Source organism: Dipodomys spectabilis, unplaced genomic scaffold, assembly GCF_019054845.1.
Source record: "Dipodomys spectabilis isolate Male_0828 unplaced genomic scaffold, ASM1905484v1 ptg000094l, whole genome shotgun sequence".
Classification (NCBI taxonomy): Eukaryota; Metazoa; Chordata; class Mammalia; order Rodentia; family Heteromyidae; genus Dipodomys; species Dipodomys spectabilis.
Window position 1 is genome coordinate 14,552,134 of NW_024870771.1, and position 16,181 is coordinate 14,568,314.

General features: G+C 39.7%; 1 protein-coding gene across 9 annotated transcripts in view; it reads left to right on the forward strand.

The window, feature by feature from the left end:
- The window catches only part of Clasp1 (cytoplasmic linker associated protein 1), a 264,790-nt gene that overhangs the window by 166,712 nt on the left and 81,897 nt on the right, over positions 1-16,181 (forward strand). For 3 of the 9 annotated variants that reach the window (XM_042685291.1, XM_042685292.1, XM_042685294.1), the window contains exons 19-22: positions 347-517; positions 2,193-2,240; positions 10,803-10,910; positions 13,094-13,120. In XM_042685291.1, coding sequence (XP_042541225.1) covers positions 347-517; positions 2,193-2,240; positions 10,803-10,910; positions 13,094-13,120 — 354 coding nt within the window. The remainder of the gene's footprint in view (positions 1-346; positions 518-2,192; positions 2,241-10,802; positions 10,911-13,093; positions 13,121-16,181) is intronic. The other 6 variants (XM_042685295.1, XM_042685297.1, XM_042685293.1 and 3 more) reach the window with 3 other exon arrangements.

Sequence of the window (16,181 nt, forward strand, 5' to 3'; positions counted from 1 at the left end):
TGTGTTTGGCACATTCACACCACAGCATAAAGAGGCTGGTCTGAAAGGAACAGATGGAAGTTACTTCCATTTCTCATAGTAAACCAGATCTGCGACTGTTTCTTTGGGTTTCTTTGCATTTGTGGTCTTCCATTACTAGAAAACAAGTACAACAGACAAATGAGGTCACGTTTGGTTGCCCCAACTGGTCTTTCAGGGCCCTTGAAACTCTTGGTCAACTGTGGGATTCAACATTTATTACAACTTGGAATTGGTTTATAAGACAAGCAAAACAATACCTGGCTTAACAGTATATGTTTGGAATTCTATGTACTTCTTACTGACATCTTCTCCTTTACCACTGAAGCATCTACAGTTAGTACCAAATCTGTGTCAACAACTGGGTCCCTCCAGCGATCTCGAAGTGATATTGATGTGAATGCAGCTGCCAGTGCCAAATCCAAAGTCTCCTCCTCTTCAGGCTCTACACCCTTCAGTTCTGCAGCAGCATTACCTCCAGGGTCCTATGCATCTTTAGGTAACCAAATGCCCCTCCTCCACTCACTACCCTGCTGTCTAATGTGATTCTTGTCTCTTACAGAACACCATGCATGATCAAGGGAAGTCTCAACTGCTGCAGGGCTGATACTGATGTCTAACCTTATATGGTTGGGCTGGTTCCCAGCCACCGTTTGTCCAATGTCCCTTTCTCAGGTCCATCATCCTGTTCACTTATGAGCAAGAATATGCCTACAGGTGGCCCTGAGCATATCCTTCCCTCAGCTTACCTGCTTTGAGGCAAGCCAGCCAGTGCCTTTTGTCACTGCCTGTATAGCTCAAGCTGGCTTTACCCCTCCTGGCACTGATAGGAGCAGAGCCAGGGGCCTCAGAGAAGGAATCACTTGGCATGGTCATATAGTTAGAGGTCTCTCAGTTAGAGTTGAGGGGATGACAGGAGACTCCAAAGGAAGGTAGAGTCATGAACTCACATAGCCATATTTGTACAAGAGAGTGCTTGCTGGCTTCCTATATATCTCCTGGGAGGAACATACTCTTACTATAATGATTATCCAAAAGTGCTTTATGAGAAGTTATTTTCCAAAATTTAGTATCTGACACAACATTTACCAGACTGGTAGTATATTTCATTTTATTTTTGAAAAATCCAAGTCATTCAAACCATAGATCTAAGGATGTAGCTATATTGGTTCTATTCTGAATTTTAAGGAAATGAGTATGATTTAAACAAGAAATACTGAAATGGAGTTATTTATGTGACCCACCAACAAATTGCAAAGTCATGTCTAAAACTAAAGTTCTGAAATGTGTTGAGATTTGAAGCATAGGAGAATAGAACTTAAGAGAAGACTCCTGGGGCAGGCCTTGGTTAGCTTGAACATTAGTAGTCTGTCCAACTGAGTCTCTGCCCATTAACTACAAGTACTGACCACCTGGTTCAGATGTGATTTAGGATCAGTGAAATTCTATGAAGGTCCTTTGTAAACTGCTATCCTGTAAGGTAGAAGAAAGCTGGGTTGTATGGTAGGAGCATTATATATAGGAGGTATATATCCTGAATATGTGTCTAATCGGTCTTAATTTCTCTGGTTTCCTGAAACCCAGTAAGAATTCTCTTGCCATTTAACCATTATATTGTTAGGTAGGTCTGTTAGAATGATATAGCATTGTGTAATCATTGAACAAAGGAGAAATTCCAGGTTTTCCCTCCCTGATGGTGAATTACTATGTCATTTTTAGGTCCCATATCTCAGTTTTGTCTTTACCTGTGTTACCTGTATTTCTTTCATTGCTGGAAAACAGCAGCCTTTGACATACTCTGTGATTTTGTTTTTTTGTTTTTGTTTTTTAATTTCTGTACATATGTAGAATATTTAAATGAGTTCTGAAAAGACAACCTCCCCTTCCAAGACCTTGCTAGTGAAAGTCCCAGGTCTTTGATAGACAGATAGCTGAACCTTTGGAAGAGCTCAGAACAAATTTCCAACCCAGTGTCACCTCTTCAAACAAGACCTCAACATTCAGAATTTTTTGCTATATCCCAAGAATGCTACTTCTTTCTTTACTCAATCTTCCTCATCCCCCCAAATAGAATATATTCCTGCTGAAAATTTGCTAGTTACTGCTTAGATTGACACATGACCTTGGTGCACAAGTGTAGCATTCAAGCTGATGATCCTTTTCCAAACTTCTAGAGTCCAGACACATGAGGGAAGACATGGAGTACATAGGCCTGGATGCAGGTACCAATGTGACAGCTGCTGCTGCTGCTGCTGCTGGGCGTGTAGTTGGGATAGGCCTTGCTGGAGTCAGCCTCTGAGCTTCTTACTGCTTCTGCCCTCGGGTGACTCCTTAGTACCTGAACTTTAGTCCTTTTTGCTCCTTGCCTTCTGCTAGTACTTTCTTTCAGGGAAAAGTAACCCTAAGGATGAAGATTGGCTAAAACAATAACCACTTCAACTGTGGCCTGACCACAGGTTGCCCCTCTCTTTAAGCACATTACCCCATGCTAAGCTAACTTTATGGGAAGACGTACTTAACTTGCTTCAGACTCTGCTTTGCTGTTGAACTTATTTCTCTTTTGTTTTCGTTTTGAAACTGTACTTGGGCATTTTTAGTAGCTAATAACATTCTGCTTTTAGTTTTTGAATGTTACTAACTGTTCCCTGTTATCCCTTCCCTTGTTTTTGTTTTTGTTTTTTTTTCTTTTAATTTGCTTAAAGATGGTACTACCACTAAAGCTGAGGGTAAGCGGTTTGTTTGTGTAATTGAGGTGTGTCTCGCTTTCTCTAGTCCTCTGTCCTCACCGAGTGTTGCCTGGGGCCCACTTGTCCTCACCAAGGTCCCTGCATGAGATGTTGCACGCTGTCTCCACTGCTCTTCTTCATCTGTCTTCACCGGGGATCCGTCCTCCCTCTACCTGATGTCTCCTCCCTTTCTCATGCAGTCCTTGGTCTTGTGAACTTTGGCACTGAAGTATGCCGTATGTGATTGTGACGCTTTGCCTACACTGGAGAGGAGCACTGACGTTATGTGTGCTGCTGTCTTTGTGGGCTGCTTGCCTCGGGTTTTATTTCTCCTGAAACACCACTTTAGCTTTTCTTTTCTTTTTTTTCCCCCTGTGGGCCTCTTAGGACTTTCCTGTTTTGAAAATAATTTTCCATGTCAATTATTTAGGTTAAAGGCTGATAAAAAGTTTTCTGCTGAGTAATATAAAGAAAAAAAAAATTTAAATGGTTTTGTCTCCCCTAAAGGTATACTACAAGTTTCATGATTTGGAGGGGGGGGTGGGTCCTGACACAGAGCCCTGTCCTTGTCATTCATTTATACTCATTTGTTCACCCGTTAATCATGTGCTCAGTGCCTTCTGTGGGTCAGGTTATGGGGTACATACCAAAGCTATAGCATGGGAAAGCAGTATGGCAAATTCAGACTCACTGTGGTTTCTTTTGATGTCATTCTCAAGAAGTTCTTTCTGACTTTTATATTGCATTTTGAACTTTAGACACAGTAAAATCTGTGCAAGTCTTTGATTAGCATGTGCAAGTAAGCTCCTTCCTCCCAAAGTTTCTAGATACAAATCAAGATAGCACTCCAAAGGATTGAAATTTAAAGATGCTTTCTCTGCTTAAGAGAGGGACAGACTTACTAACCCCCAGGATGACTTTAATCATTCAGAACAGCAGGTTCATCTGCATATATTATATAGTCACCCTAAAGGGCTAGCATGCAAAGTAGATTGGGTCTTAGCTTAATGTGTGTATTGGATTCTAGCAGTTGTTCTTCTAGTGTGTATTATAGATCCTAAGGGAGTCAGAAAGAAAACAAAAAGGAGTATTTTAAAAAGATTAACATAGTTCCAAGATTCAGGTTTCTCTAACTTATAAGAATTACCTGGGTGCTTTCTGTAAACATAGTCTTAGGTTTTTCTCCTTAAGAAACTAAGTTTGGAAGGATCCAGAGAGCCAGCTTCCCTCAAGCCTCCCTGGTGATTCTTAGGGCCATACAATTTGTGAAATGAAAAGATGTACAAAAAACCTACCCAGTTGAGAACCTCATTTGTGAAAGCAGAAAGCTGAGTCTTGGTGGTAGTTAGGAAACTGGGTGATTATTTTCTATTTATTCAACAGATGTAGTTTCATGTTTCTCACTCTTAAAGTAGAATCGGCATGTTCCCTCTACCTAGCTGGAAGTACGGTGAAAGAGCAGAGTAAAATAGAAAAATGTACATGAAATAGGAAGCAAAAAACAAACATGGTTAGTTATATACCCCGATCCCTATATGTTTGAAATCAACCTGTTTTGTTGCCTAGCCCTAGGAATTTTAACTTCTTAATTCTCCAGTCCTGAGCAAGGTAAACATCGGTCTTAACACAGTCACAGACAGGCAGGAGACTGCCTTGCTTTCTTCTCTTCTGGCAAGAAATAGATATATGGGCCCCTAATTCTTTAGGTAACACAAGGCAGACTCTACAACTCCCTGCAGCCCCAACCCTGGTCCTTATAAGATTTTTTCTTATAAGTCTGTTAAATACACAAAAAAGGTGATTTCATCATAAAAAAAAAATTGAGAGGCAATATAATTCTAGCATTCAAGAGGCTGAGGCAAGAGAACTGAGAGTTTGAATTTAGATATGACAAGTTCAAGACCAGCCTAAGCAACATAGCGAGACCTTGTCTTGATAAATCAAGGCCTAGGAAGGTAGCCTTGTGATAGAGCATTTGCCTATCACGTATAAGGCCCTGGATTTCATCCTAGCAAAGAAAAGTCAGACTATGCTTTGTATTCTGGCAACTTTATTATCACAATGATTGAAAAAAAAGTCTATATTCTTCAGGACTAATTTATTATTCACATCAAGGAGCCCTAGTGGTTATGACTAATTAGAATACCTTTTTGTATGTGTGCTAGTCCTGGGGCTTGAACTTATGGCCTGAGTCTGTCTTGAGTTTTTTTGCTCAAGGCTAGCACTCTACCTACTTGTCATAGCTCCACTTCTGATTTTTGGAAGTTTATTGGAGAAAAGAGTCTCTATGGACTTTCTTGCCTGGGCTGCCTTTGAATCTCAGTCCTCAGTTCTCAAGGCCTTCTGAGTAGCTAGGATTACAGGTGTGAGTCACCGGCATCCAGCAAGGAATATTTTTTGTAAAAATATAAAAATATTATATCAAAACAAAAAATACAAAAACACAACTTATGAACAAAGGTATACTTCTAAGTTATTATCAATAAGCCATGCATAATGGTTTGAAGGATTTGGATGAAGGAAACATACCATTATGCTGCTCATGAGAAAGTGATAATTAGATATTATACAGCAAATGTACTTTATTTGCATATTTGAAAGCAAAGCAGAAAGATGTTGAAATTGTTTTAGACAATGGAATGGGGGCAAGGGAGAGTAATAGAATGAGTTTAATTGGGATATATGTTATGAATGTATGGAAATGTCACAATGAACCTGTTACTGCAGTAATATATGTACACAATAACACCATATATCTAATAAGTTAACCCAAAGTGCATAAAAGACTATCTTACACATAAGTAGCAAAAACAGAAATAAAACAGAACAAAAACCCTAAGTACTCATACAAGTACTATTAAAAGTGAGCAAGAAAATTGAGTATTTTGTATTTAACTTCTCCAGATAATATATAAAAATGGTCAATAGATACTATCAGGCACTCATCACTAATCATTAGAGAAGTGTCAGTCAAACCACAATGAGATATCGCCTCACTAGAGCATAGCCACTATCAAACAAATAGACAAGCCTTAGAAGTGTTGGTGTCTTGTGCCAGTACAATGTTATCTGTGTTATGTAGTTCGAAGTCAGGCATTGTGATACCTTAGGTTTTTTGTTCTTTTTGCTCAGGATGATTTGACTTCAGGGTATTCTATATTCCCCTAAGACTTAAGACTTTTTTTTCCTATTCTCTGAGTAATGTTATTGGAATCGCAATAGGGATTAGGTCTGTAGGTCGAATCTGTAGATAGCTTTTGACCACTTTTACAAATTCTTACATAAAGGTGGTGTACAGAGGGCTTACAGTTACATAAGTCAGATAAAAAGTACATTACATTTTTAAAAATATTTTTATTATCTTTAAGTAGTTGTAAAGGGGAGTTGTCATTTAACAAAGTAATCCCAGTATCACCATTCTTTGTAGTTTCCTTGTTATTCAGAATTTATTTAAATATAAAGGAAATATGAAAACCTTATTTTCTCCTTTTTTGGCTTGGTCATAGGGTTTGAACTCAGAGCCTAGGTGCTTTCCCTGAGCGTTTTTGCTAAAGGCTAGCACTACCACTTTGAGTCATAGCTGTACTTCCAGTTTTCTGGTGGTTAATTAGAGATGAGAGTCTCATGGACTTTCCTGCCTGAGCTGGCTTTGAACCATGATTCTCAGATTTCAGTCTTGTGAGTAGTTAGGAATACAGCCTCTTATTGTCTCCTTTTTCTTTTTTTTTTGGGGGGGGGGGGGTAGTCCAGTCGTGGGGCCTGAACTCTGGGCCTGGGCACTGTCCCTCAGCTCTTCAGCTCAAGGCTAGCACTCTACCACTCGAGCCACAACACCACTTCCAGCTTTTTTTTTTTTTTTTTGCTTTTTGCTTATGTGGTGCTGAGGAATCGAACCCAGGGCCTCATGCATGCAAGGCAAGTGCTCTACCACTGAGCAACCTTCTCAGCCCCATTGTCTCCCTTTTCAAAACCTCTTATTGTCTCCCTTTTCAAAAGGTATCATATCTATACACTCTCTTGCTCACCTTGCACTGTTTGCTTATTAGATCTTGAGGTATTTGCATTCTGGATTAGAGAGAAGTGTTCTCATTGATCACTGATACATTGCATTCACTTTATTAAGAATGATGCAGAAAAAGGTAAAAGTTAAAAAAAAAAAAAGAATGATGCAGAGGCCAGGTGCTGGTGGGTCATGCATGTCTGTAATCCTAACCTCAGGAGGCTGAGATGTGAGGATCATGGTTCAAAGCCAGCCTGCGCAGGAAAATATGTGAGACTCTTGATCTTCAAATAACCCCAGAAAACCACATGTGGCATTGTGGTTCAAAGTGGCATATCACTAGCCTTGAGCAAAAAAAGAGCTCAGGGACAGAGCCCAGGCCCTGAGTTCAAGCCCACAACCAATTAACAACAACAATAACAACAACAAGAAGAATGATGCAGTGGCTCACTCTCTTCTCTGATTCCAGCTACTCAGGAAATGGAGAGTAGGAGGACCAATGTTTGCAGCTAGCCTAGGCAAAAAGTTACTGAGACCCTTACTTCAACAAATAAACCTGGTATGGTAGCGCACATTTATAATCCCAGATACATGGGAGGCATAGGTAGAAGGATCATGGTTCAAGACTGACCCTGAACTAAAAGCATGAGACTGTGTCTAAAAAGGAGTGCCAGGTTGTGGCTCAAGTGGTAAAGTACCTAGCAGGTTTGAGACCTGAGATCAACTCATCCTTCTAAGAAAATAAGTTTTGATGTAGTTTACATTCAACGGGGAAAATTCTTAATTATAAAACATGCAAACAAGGCACCAGAAACTTTGACAATTACGTATGACAACATTTTTTAGCAACTGGAATAGAAATAAATTTTCTTAGCCTACTGAAATGTTATAGGTAGTATGAACTTTGATCTGTATTTTTGTTTTTGGTTCATGCAGGGAATTTCACCAGGGTCTTGCCTGCATGCATACTGTTGCTGTTCCAGGGCTAGTTTTTTTTTTTTTTTTTAATTTACTTCCCTTTACTGCTTCTGTTTAACCTTATGTTACAGGATAAAGGCAAAGAAATAAAAACTAGTCATTTGTAAGTAAGCAAATGACATATTAGTTGTAGATAATATACTACCTACATAGCCCCACATAACCTAGACACAAATTAGTGGATTAATAAAAGTTTCCCAATGCCTACATTTAAGATAAAAATATAATGATTAAATTCTTAATTTCAGTCAAGCTATAAAATATATTTAAGCCAGGTGTAGTGACTCATGCCTGTTAATTGTAGCTACTCAGGAGGCTGAGATCTGAGGATTGCCATTTAAAGCCAGACTAGGCAGAAAAATTCATGAGACTTTTTTTTTCCCCCCCTGTCAGTCGTGGGGCTTAAACTCTGAGCCTGGGCGCTGTCCCTCAGCTCTTCAGCTAAAGGCAAGTGCTCTACCACTTGAGCCACAGTACCACTTCTGGTTTTCTGAGTGGTTTATTGGAGATAAGAGTCTCACTGACTTTCCTGCCTGGGCTGGCTTTGAACTATGAACCTCAGATCTCAGCCTCCTGAGTTGCTAGGATCACAGGCATGAGCCACCAGTGGCCAGCTCATGAGACTCTTATCTCCAGTTAACCAGCAAAGGCCAGAGCTGTGGCCCAAGTGGTAGAGTACTAGCCTTGAAAAAAGAAGCTAAGGGACAGCTCTCAGGCCCTGAGTTCAAGCCCAAGTACTTGCATACATGCATGCACATGCACATACACACACACACACACACACACACACACACACACAATTACAACTCTTTTTTTTAATTAAAATATACTCTATATACTGAAAAATAAATCACCTTTGGATCAATCTATAAAAGTTGACCAAATAGGGGCTGGGAAGGTGGCTCAGTGGTAGAGCACTTGCCTTGTGTGGATGAGGCCCTGGATTCGATTCCTCAGCACCACATAAGCAAAAAGAAAAAAGCCGGAAGTGGTGCTGTGGCTCAAGTGGTAGAGCGCTAGCTTGAGCTGAAGCGCTGAGGGACATCGCCCAGGCCCAGAGTTCAGGCCCCAGGACCAGACCCCCCCCCCCCCCAAAAAAAAAAAAAAAAGTTCACCAAATGCTTTGGATAAATGAGAGACATGGCTTTGTAAATTAATGAAACGAGAGAAACCCTATGATCTTACTTGAACATTAATCATGTGGAAAAAACAAAATGATCTTCTTTACCCACACAGAAAAATCAACAATCTATAACTGTCATCACAAATGAAATGTTGAACAAAACAATGCAATTAAAAAAATATATCCATTGTGCTATGATTTAGATTTTGTTGTTGGTGGTGGTGGTAGTGGTCCCTGATCTCTGGGCCTGGGCACTGTCCCTCAGCTCTTCAGCTCAAAGCTAGCACTTGAGCCACAGCGCCACCTCCGGCTTTTTTCTTTTTGCTTATGTGGTGCTGAGCCCAGGGCCTTATGCATTCAAGGCAAGCACTCTACCACCTAACCACATTCCCAGCCTGATTTAGATTTTTTAAAATATGTGAAACAATGCCTGTTATTTCCTAGCATATTTGACTCCCACAATCGAAATTACAACCGAGTTTATCATTTAGGATTTGTGAAATAATCAAGTTTTACTCATTGTGGGTTTTGTTCTTAGGGAACATATACTCCCCATATACTTTTTTGGGGGGCCTGAATTCTGGGCCTGGGCGCTGTCCCTCAGCTCTTCAGCTCAAGGCTAGCACTCTACCAAATGAGCCACAGCGCCACCTCCGGCTTTTTTCTTTTTGCTTATGTGGTGCTGAGGAATCGAACCCAGGGCCTCAGGAATGCAAGGCAAGCACTCTACCACTGAGCCATCTTCCCAGCCCCTCCCCATATTCTTACAACCTCTGCACTTCCCTAATTTAAAGCCATATTGAGGGACTTCATTCTCAATTCCTGGGTCAAGATGGAACCCCAGGTTGGATAGAGCACTGGAAACTTTTACGAACAATGCTGATACCATTTAGAAGTATATGTGCTATCTAGTTTTACTTTCGAGAAAAACTGTCCCTTGCCTTGAAAAACAAACAAAAAGAAACTACAAGGGAATGTCAAGCACTGGACTAAAGATCCTGTCACCAAATGTCAGGGAAAACATGATGGACAAAAGCAGGTATAGAGAGGATTTTAGTTTTGAAGTTGCAGGGGTATAGATGTTCAGTTTCGAAGGTTTTTTGGTGGCCTACTTATATAAAATTTTTTTTTCCAGGTTACTTTGCCTGTTTGAATACTTTTTTTATTTTTTGTTTTGTTTTGTTTTGCTTTTGTTGGTCGTGGGGCTTGCACTCTGGGCTTGGGCACTTTCCCTCAGCTCTTCAGCTCAAGGTGAGCACTCTACTACTTAAGCCACAGCGCCACTTAGAATACTTTTTGATTTAGCTCGGTGATCTCAGAACATGAAAGGTCAGTCAGGTACTACAGGTACCTGAAACAGTTGTGAGACATGAACAAACTATAATCTCATTTCCCCCTTTCCTCATCTAAATAGTGTGAACAATTACTTCATATATAGTTACGAGGACTCCTTATTTGGCACATGAATAGTAACTCAGATAGCTTTTAATTTTTACCGTAGGATTCTATCTTCTTCTAGAAATCATTGATTCTGGGTGGTTTCTTTTTTCTTTTTTTTTTTAATGCTGTGCTTTCTCTTCTTGTTCCTCGGCTTCTTTCCTTGAATCTTCTCTGCGCCTTGGGCTTTTTGTTTCTACCTTGCTTGTCTGCAAGCTATGTGAGATGCTTGGGTAGCTGTTGTCAGTTCTGGTTCTGGTTGGGTTATGTCAAGAGAGGTGTTCTGTGCTTAGCTGAAAGTAGAGAGGCCCTGTGGAAAACTTAAAACATCCATTCCCCATCATTGTGGTGTGGTCACAAACTGTGTCAGACTTCACGAGGCAGGACCTGGGTCACGGAAGCTCCTGCTCCCACGTAGTCGTGCCCATCAGTGCCCCTTGCTTGGAGTGTGAGCTCTTTCCTCATATGGGTCCCACTTGCTGAAAATGTTAGGGAACACTCTGTTTGCTGTGTCCTCCAGGTCGGATCCGCACAAGACGGCAAAGTTCCGGGAGTGCCACCAATGTCGCCTCTACACCCTCTGACAACCGGGGCCGCAGCCGTGCTAAAGTGGTTTCACAGTCTCAGCGTAAGAAGTTCTATTTTATGCCTTTGGTTACCTTTGTTTTGTTCAACAGCCCAGCTTGCACCGGAACACAGGTGTCAGTATTTGCACTGACTTCACAGAGGAAAATGCATTATTGGGGCTCTAAAATACCATGAGTAGCTTCACTGTTGGGTAAGCTTACAAGATGAAACATTCCAGGCCTAGTTTGTTCTCTTTACAGGTGATTTAAATTTGTGTAGTTGATAATTGTTACTTTCCCTGTCTTAAAGTCACCTAAACTGAAACTTATCTATTCGTGCTATGACCCATTTTTATGTGGATCAGGAGCCTTCCATTTTAGAGCAGAACCTGTGGAGGAATTAGTACTGCCAAGCTTTTCCGATGGCAAATAAGTAAATCCATTTAAAAGCTTCTCCCCTTAGCCCTGTGTGCTAACACTCGCAGCCTCACTTGTCTTATTCCAATATGGGCTCATGCTTTGCCTAGTGGCCCTGGCTCTACTCCTTGCTTGCTTTTCTGTATTATGTGACCTCAGTGTGCCTGCTAGCCTCAGCCAGGGAAGCAAGGGAGCTAGAATGAACTTATTTAATCAACCTTAGGTGATAAACTTAGAGGCTCACTTTTCTGCCCCACTCAGCTGGGAATGGCCAGCTTTCCCTCTGTGCAGGTAGAGGGAGCTGGGTATGAGGACACTCCTGGACAAGGTGATCATAGCAAGGAAGAGTCTTTTCACCTCACCTTTAGCTTACACAAGTCTCTCTGATATAGCTCCATAAGCTGTGTGGCTTATGTAGATCCCAAAGTCTGTGGCCAGACTTTGAGATCTTAGTATTGAAAATTCCCTTGGTGGCTCTTGAACTGCGCCTCTCTTAATGTCTTCATATTAGATAAGCTTTGATCTTCATGAAAAGGTGATGGAAAGTCAGTTATATTGCTGCCTCTGGTTTGTCTCCAGTAACTTAAGTTACATAGGCTATATATTGTGCAGTATGATACACTCTGGCTGTGATACTACCCTACTGTATGTAGTGTGATGTTGGGTGAATCATAACCATTATGAGCCTGGCTCTGGTTTTTGTGTCAAACCCTAGTGGTTCCTGGTTATGCCCTCAAACAGGGATCAAATCTTACTACAAGGAATTCTTGACCAAAGTGTTTAACATCATAGGTCAGTCAATAAAAGAATTGATTTTTTTTTAAACCTGCCACATCTTTAACTGCTGTGTTTTGCCACTCGCTGGAGAGTGGGGCTGAGCAGTATTTTATATTCGTTTTTATCTGCTGTGGCCTATGTAGTGTTCCTTACCTGAGATGTGTCAGTGCTCTGTCTCTCTTCCTGTTTTAGGAATCTGTATAGCTTCTAGGTTTGAGTGTTTGCTCTCTCTCCCCCTCTCCTCTCTTTTTTCTCTTCTCTCTGTCCAGGATTTAGGGATCCATATATTTCTTATGCTTAGGAGGAGGCAAAGCATAGAGTTTTTTTTTTAGTGGGACTGAGAGAATGGCTCAGCTTTAATTCTTCATATGTAAACATGCTGAACCTGGCTACTTTTAAAACTCCTCAGGTTTCACCCACAGGAAGGGAGACTACCACAGGGCAGCATACAGCCAACCTTGTACCTCAAGCTTATGCCAGACACACAAGATACTTGTAACAATTATTTTAATGTGAGATAAATATGAGCATACTTAATACATAGGTATACTGGTATTCACAATCTTAGTTTAATACTAAGTGCATTTTATTAATGCTAGATTAAGGCCCTAGTAATTGACATATTTTTAATATATGCAACTTAAGGAAAGTCACAGATCATTCAGGCAAAATAGTTAATAATTCTTTTCCAGCCATTGATAGGTACTGAGCACTTGTTAGGTAAGCATTTTTGAGAACAGAGATAATACCACAGATGAGTGAGTTTTACCTGTTTCCCTCAGTGTGCTCCAAGCTCAAGGGATGTCCTCTTAGGAGTACAGGGTGCTTATTTTATGATAGATTTGAAATGGATACAAAAACACTATGATTAATATAAAATAAGTATAAGCACATATAGAAACTAGGAAGAACAAATCCTAGGAGAAATAGCTATTTTGCTAATGTGCTTTGAATAAGACATTTGTGTTGTGTTGCATGCTGACCTTGTGTATTGTGTTATTGTCTTTTAATCCACTTTTTGCCTGTCCTTTGGTCTGCTCTCATAATCAAGGATCCAGATCTGCTAATCCTGCTGGTGGTAAGCCATTTCTCTACTTGCTTTTTTTTTTTTTATGCATTCTTCCTTGCCCCATGTTCTTTGTACAGTATTAATTTTTCTTTGTTAGAAGCTTAATTAATCTTGTGAATTTTTTCTGTACAAGTACTAGAATTTGAAATGGATTTCTTTTGGCCTTCTATCCACATTAGTAGTTTATACTTCATAGTAAAGTGTATTGCTGAGATTTACAATGACTTTCACTGCAGATTGTAGTAAAATCATTGCAAAATGTTAATTTTTATGAGAAGTCACCCAAATGATTCCTTTCAACAATGTCAGTATTCATATATAACCTTTTAGAAACATGTATTATAAAGTAATACATATTTAAGCATTATATAATGCATGTATATGCATGTATATATGTATATATGTATACATACACATATATACATATACATACATACATGTACATACACACATCATGTATTACTTCTAGGTAAATATTGTTTCAAAGGTTTTTTTTTTCCTCCCTCTGGCTCTTTCTACTCCAGTACACAATAAAGTGTACTTTACATTTTAGAATTTTATTAGCTTCTCTACTGATGATTTAGGTAAATAGACTGCCATTTTGGCTAAAAGTAGTATCATGCTTAAATTTTTGTTCTTTTCTTTGAGAATTTTGTCCCGTGAAAGTATTTCTAAAGATATCTCAACACTTAGCTATTACTTAACTACTAATAAAGTATTAGTATAAGTATTGTTACTTAGTTTTGTTGCATACTTTTCAGAAAATGGCCTTACATGATTTCTACTTTTATATATTTCTTTGAGATTTGTTTTGAGGCATAGTACAGGTGTTTTTTAAAAAAAAATAATATTCGTTTGTGGAAGGATGAAACGTTCTCTTGGGATGCACACATGTATATGGAGGAGCTGTGTGTTTGTGTGTGTGTGTGTATGTGTATGTGTGCAAGTGTGCAGTTATACATTGCTTAATGAAGAGTGTACATTCTGCATTCTGAAAAGTGTTTTTTTTTGGTGCCAATCTTAGGGTTTGAACTCAGGACCTGTGGCTGTCCCTGAGCTTTTTAGCTCAAGTATAGCATTCTACCATTTGAGCAACAGCTCCACTTGTGTGTGTGTGGGGGGAGGGGGTTGGCGGTGGGTGGGTGGGTGTGGGTGTGGGTGTGTGTTTAATTGGAGGTAAGAGTCTTGGGGACTTTCCTGCCTGGGTAGGTTGTAAACCATGATCCTGAGATCTCATCCTCCTGAATAACTAGGGTTATAGGCATGAACCACTGGTGCCAGGCTGAAAAGTAATAGGTAATATTGCCTTGTGAGCATCCCTGAGTGCATATAGACAGACCAAGATGGCTACATCACTAAGCTGCAGTGTATATGCAATCTGGCATTGATGCAACATAGTTAGATTGTTAGGAAGTGCATGACGATTTATATGTACACAGCTTCTCACCCATACTCAAAAGTTCAACTCTTTGTTACACTAATTTCTTGAGATTTATTAGACTTTCCATGAGATTTCTTAATTATTTTTATCTTTTTGTATGATTTTTATTTCAGAGCTATGGTTGAAGTATAGAAATTTGTTGTTATTCATGAGCAGTTATTGTTTCGATGCTGAATATCTTTTGTCTTTTAAATTGCTTTATTCTATTTCATTTTGAATTATGTTGTTTGATCCTTGTAAACAACAGGCAGATTAGTTGTTTTTTATTCTTCTAAACTTGATACAAGAATCACACTTGTTACTATTATTGATATAGTTAAGCCTATTTTGTGATTCTTTTATTTATTTTTCAGTTTTTTAACTGTTATTTTAAGGGTGATATACAGAGGGGTTGCAGTTACATAAGTAAGGCAAAAAGTACACTTATTTTTTGTTGTTGTAGGTGGGGCTTGAATTCAGGGCCTGGGCACTGTCTCTGAACTCTTTTTGCTCAAAGTTAGCACTCTACCACTTTGAGTCATAGCTCCACTTCCAGTTTTCTGGTAGTTAAGTGTGGAGGTAAGAATCTCACAGACATGCCCAGGCTGTCTTTGAATCACGATCTTCAGATATCAGCCTCCTGAGAGCTAGTATTAACAGGTGTGAGCCACCAGTGATTGGCTAAAGAGTACATTTCTTTTTGGACAATGTCACCCTTTCCCTCACTCAAAGAAGATATTTAGACAGATGTACAATATACCTTATTTTGTGATTCTTTTTACCTTTATTTCTTTTTTCTTATTTGTTAGACTAGTCTAATTTTCTTAGATCCATTTTCTCCAAGTAATGCTTAAGAAATTTTTGTTATACTTGTTTTTCTCTTGTGATGGTGCTGGGACTTGAATTCAAGACCTTGTGCTCTTGCTTGGCATTTTCACTCAAGGCTAGTGTTCTGATACTTAAGCTCCACTTTTGTCTTTTTACTGGTTAATTAGAGATAAGAGTCTCTAGTATTTGTCTGTCTAGCCTAGTTTTGAACTGGGATATTCAGAACTCAGTCTCTTGAGTAGCTAAGATTATAAGTATGAGCCATCTGTGCCCAGCTGTATTTATGCTTCTGCTCTTTTAGTACTTACAGTTTTTAACCTATCAGCTCCTACAGAATTAAAACAAAACAAAACCTTAAGTAAGGGAGACTCTCAGAGTGGTAGAGTGTTTACCTAGTATATCTAAGTCCCTGGGTTTGATCCATAGTACTGCCATAATTAAAACAAAGTCAGACGCGGGTGGCTCATGCCTATAACCCTAGCTACTCAGGAGGCTAAGATCTCAGAATCACAGTTTGAAGCCAGCCCATACAGGTAAGTTCCTGAAACTCTTTTTTTTTTTTTTTTTTTGCAGTCATGGGGCTTGAACTCCAGGCTTGGGTGCTGTCCCTGCACTCTTCAGCTCCAGGCAAACGCTCTACCACTTGAGCAACAGAGCCACTTCCGGTTTTCTAGTGGTTTATTGGAGATAAGAGTCTCATGGACTTTTGTGCCTGGGCTGGCTTTGAGCCACGATCCTCAGATCTCAGCCTCCTGAGTAGCTAGGATTATAGGCCTGAGCCACCGGTGTCTGGCTGTAACAGAGTTTTTAATATTGGCTCCT